The 4,512-nt window shown below is 36.7% G+C and overlaps 1 protein-coding gene across 1 annotated transcript; it reads right to left on the reverse strand.

Annotated features, from left to right (window-relative positions):
- Positions 1 to 305: 305 nt before the first annotated feature.
- On the reverse strand, positions 306 to 2,828 carry LOC137742191 (accelerated cell death 11-like). Its single transcript, XM_068481982.2, has 4 exons — positions 2,528 to 2,828; positions 1,506 to 1,678; positions 877 to 1,022; positions 306 to 557 (listed from the first exon to the last, which is right to left on the reverse strand). The coding sequence occupies exons 1-4, from the start codon at positions 2,729 to 2,731 to the stop codon at positions 439 to 441; spliced, it is 642 nt and encodes a 213-aa protein (XP_068338083.1). The 5' UTR covers positions 2,732 to 2,828; the 3' UTR covers positions 306 to 438.
- Between the last annotated feature and the right edge of the window lie 1,684 nt (positions 2,829 to 4,512).

Below are 4,512 nucleotides of genomic sequence, written 5' to 3' on the forward strand. Positions count from 1 at the left end.
AACACATCTCATCATTTACCACGAGTTCTTTCAACTAACTCTGGCTAACTTTCAAATTAGATGTTCATTTTCTAATTTTGAAAATAAGTGACTAAGGTTAAATGAAATGACACTTGACAAATGATAAGGTGTATACTGTATAGTAAATATACACCATAATTTATGATAGTGAACAAAAATGCTCCCATACTGAAAAAGTGACTTCTTACCACGTTTCGAACTGTCCAGACCTTCTGGTTCAAAAAAAGTTGACCAACAGCACACGAATTATGGAATGGCATTGGCAGGCTATGGGAAAACGAAAATTATCATAATTATAACCCAATCAAATTAACAATCCTTATAAGTCATCACATTGATATTCAATCGTACTATACATATGAAATACGGAAATCAAAACATTTGTAAAAATGCAAGCAGGCGAAAGACAAAAATCGATCAAAGCAAGCGTAGCATCTCTTTAGCTGACTCCCTTGAAAGAAATAAGTTGTCAATGTAGTGTATCAGAGGAGCCACTGCAGTAACCATCCTCTGCATCTGAACAAAAGCCGATGCCTCTGACAAAGTAGAATACCAAACAAACTGTGTTACCAATCAAGTCCAAACCCTAAAATACCCACGTATATATAGCATTCATAGTAAATTCATGTTAATTATGCTCAATATCTCAACCTAAGATTTCATTTTTCTTCTTCTCTATATTGGATTTGAAAAAAAGAACCTGCAACCCGCCACGGTAGCTACCGTGAGCAGTAATCAAACCAACAAATCCCAAATCTCTAGCCTATGTCAATAGATATGAGCTAGTCTGCTAAAAACATGGTTTGGGAGGAGATAGTATGACAATGATGGGTGTACATACTAAAATAGTCTTACCATCTAATTTTAGCCTTTTGATGAACAATGACTTTGTAGGAAGGGTTTGCAGTGCACCCGCAACAGTCTTTCTACTAGCCCATCCGTGGTAGGGGTAAAAAACTTGTTTATATGCTGTGTTAACCGGATCCATGAGAGAATTTCCGCTGCCCGAGTAAAAATAAATAAATAAATTCAAGTTATAAGTAACTGTGAATCTGTGATAGTAAAATAGCCGCTAGTTGCAAAATTATAGAGATACAAAAATTAGAGATAGCAGTCATTGATTTAGGGTTTGTTCTTTTGCGAGAGAGTGATTCGTGCTGGCAATAATTAATTCAAAGATTAACCAATACATAATTATGTGTCTTAAGTAGAATAATTAAGTCATGGTATTATTGGATATCACGAGTTTAGAATGAGAAGAGTCTAGAAGATGGAGGAAGAGTTCATGAATGAGTGCGTTGATATGAATATTAAATTTTTTAAAAAAATGATGATGGACAGAAACATAAATTAAGTGGATGAGTGGACGTAGCAGCACAACTCAAGATGAAATTGCATATGCAAACGAAAATGATCTAATATAGACATGTTAATGAAGCAATGAATTCAGAGAATATCGAGGCTAGGGTTGAGATAAGTAAAACCTTGAGGCCATACTTCGCTCGAATATTATCTTAAGCATCTCAAGTGAACGCTTCACTCTGATGAGTAATCTCGAACCACTACTTTGGAGCTTAATAGTATTCTGTTGTATGTCACGGTCAAGCAATTCTTCTAGGGTATTGACTGACTTTCCTGCCTTTACAACCCCGCTAACCTGGCAACCACATCCACATTAATCAAAATATAATTACAAAACCCAAAAGAAACAATCACATCAAAGGGAGATATGAACAGAATCAAAAGGAAAATATAACTAAGATCATGTTTGAAATATGTAAAATGTATTTAAGTTCAATGCACCGGAATATCAAGATCGAAATTACTAGTCCTCACCAGAAGATGTAAAATAAATAAAAATATTTATAAGAATAATAAGAAATATGTAGTAATTTACTTGAGGTTTTTAGTTTCTATAAGAATAATTAAAAATATTTAGTATTTTTGCCTTCCTTTTATTATTTTAACGCAAAGAATAAAAAGTTCAGCACCATAAATATTTTAAAAAATAAATAAATAACAGAAAAAGTTAGATGCATTTCATTTTCATCATGAAATTTATATTCTCCTACGTACTAGAGAAAAATATGTCTCTAGAGTTGTAAAATGTTCATTTACATCGTTGCACAAAAGTTTGCTCTAAGAAACTAAATTAGCAATAACTTGTAAACCATTAAATCAAAGAGAAATATGAATAAATGAATTATAAAGTTGAGGAATACCGAATAAACCATATTATTAAAATTAGGTCTTTTTTTATTGTCCATATAGTATCCTCTAGTTCTATTATTTATTTAAAAATGTCTAACTAATTTTTATCATGTGTATATTTCCCATGAGTCAAACCCACCTAAGAAATCAAATCACTCATCAATCACAATCCACCAAACCCTAAATTAAACAACACTTTTGAAATTTGATTTAAATGAAGAAGACAATGGTAGCTACCCAAATCTACCCATCACCAAAAAGCATCAAACTCACAAGTTTAAGAGATGAATAATACCTTAGCAGAGTACTCTATGTCCGCGAACTTCATAGCGACGCCTAAGTGTCGAATGAGAGGAGAAACGAGACGACAGGCTTGAGTGAACTTGCCAATTTCCATGGGGATCGGTACCGGAGAATTCAGTTGAGCGGCCAGTTGTTCGAATTCATCTGCCAATCTTGTCAGAATTCTCTCATCTTTCCTTCCCACCACTCTTGCCATTCTATAATTTCTTCACCAAGTCTCTGCTCTTTTGTTCGATCGATCGATCTGTCTGACAATCACCGTACACGGAATTCTCTTATCCAATGAAATACTTCCAAATACGGAAAACTCAAACTGTCATTTTATAAGTAAACGCGCCTACATTTGTTGACGAAGACTTGTTGACGAAGACTCGTAAACGGGTAAGTTTATTATTTAATTAATTTAATAATTTTCCTTTTGCATAAGAAATATTTCAATGTATAAGTTTATTTTTTATTTTTAACAAACATTATTATCTACACTAAGAGTGAGCGGATGAGCTTAGCCTTACAATGGGCTAGCAATAATATGGTTCAATTTCGTCTTTAGCAAAAATCTAACCTAAGACTCTCACTTACAAATTAAGAAAAAACCCATTAAACCGAAGTACTAAATGACACAATTCTAAAGGGGGTGAGAGTTCCTTCACAGTTGTTTTTCCCGACCTTCGGAGGGTCCTGGTGGTCCAGTCCCTTTATAGATTCACCAAAGAGTGAGACATACAAGGTTTAGAGGTGAGCACAAATAACTTGTAACTCAAATGGTTAAGAATAATTTGACCTACACTCTAGGTCCTTGGTTGGATATTCTTCTCCCTTAATATTGCTGGTGTAAAAATAAAACAAGGGTAAAGTACAAAAAACTACCTCAACTATGGGTCGAACGACACTTTCATATCTCAACTTTTAAAATTGACAGTGTCATACCTCATCTTACAAATTTGTAACAATGTCATACCTTCCGTCAGTTTGTCTGTCATCTATTCCGTTAAGTAGTGTCGTGACTTAAAAAAATTAATTAAATATTAAAAACTAAAATTATAAAATCATTTAACAATTTTTTTTAAAATAGGGACCCATCCCTTATCCCCCTCACCTTTCTTACCTCCTCCTGTTTTCCCCCACCCCAAACCCAGATCCCATCCTTACTTCGCTCTCCCTCGCCATGCCCAGAACCACCATCCCTCCCCTCACTTTTCTCCCTTTCACGCTGCAATAACAGCCTCTTCGGCTCTGCCATTGTCCGCAAGCTCCAAGCCCTAAACTTCACAAACCTTGTCATCTGCACTCACGCTGAGAGCCTTTCGTCTCTGAGAACTTGACCGATTTGGTAGTCGACATACGCCTTGGCGAGCTCGCCCTCCGCACCCACACCTCCGCCAGTAAGTCTGCGTCTTCCGACGAGGAGTACCTCTAACTATCCTAAGCCTTCAGTGATTTCTTTACCTGTAGCAACAACATATTAGGAGAATTAAAATGGCTCGCAAGCTTGCCGTCGCTGGAAAACATGCTGACCTCTGAATTATCTGAGGCTGCGCCAGAACTGGAACCATGCCAGGGGTTTTTACAGAGGGAGAACTTCTCAACCGAGATCATCGAGAGCATTTTGCCGGAGAATCTTCAGCTGACAATCAAGATCTGCATCGACGGCCTTCAATCTTCGTCGCTTGTCGTGAAGCAATCTGTAGCGGCCAAGCTCAGGCTTTTAGTGAAGAATTAGGTTGATAATCACGCCTGGATCGGTGTGTCCGGCGCTTTTCCCGCTTTAATTCCTCTACTGCGATGCAGCAATCCATGGACGCATGAGCATGCCGTCACGGTGCACACCAGTTTGCAAAATTCCAATTGGGATTTAAACAGGAGAGAAAGAAAATGATGGATGCACAAGGCAGAGGTGTCAAAGGGGTAGCAACAGAACACACCCAATTTGCGAAATTCCAATTGGGATTTGATTTGTTTGAGTAAATTAAAAATTGG

This window comes from Pyrus communis, chromosome 11, assembly GCF_041283825.1.
Source record: "Pyrus communis isolate YQ-2024b chromosome 11, ASM4128382v1, whole genome shotgun sequence".
Lineage (NCBI taxonomy): Eukaryota > Viridiplantae > Streptophyta > Magnoliopsida > Rosales > Rosaceae > Pyrus > Pyrus communis.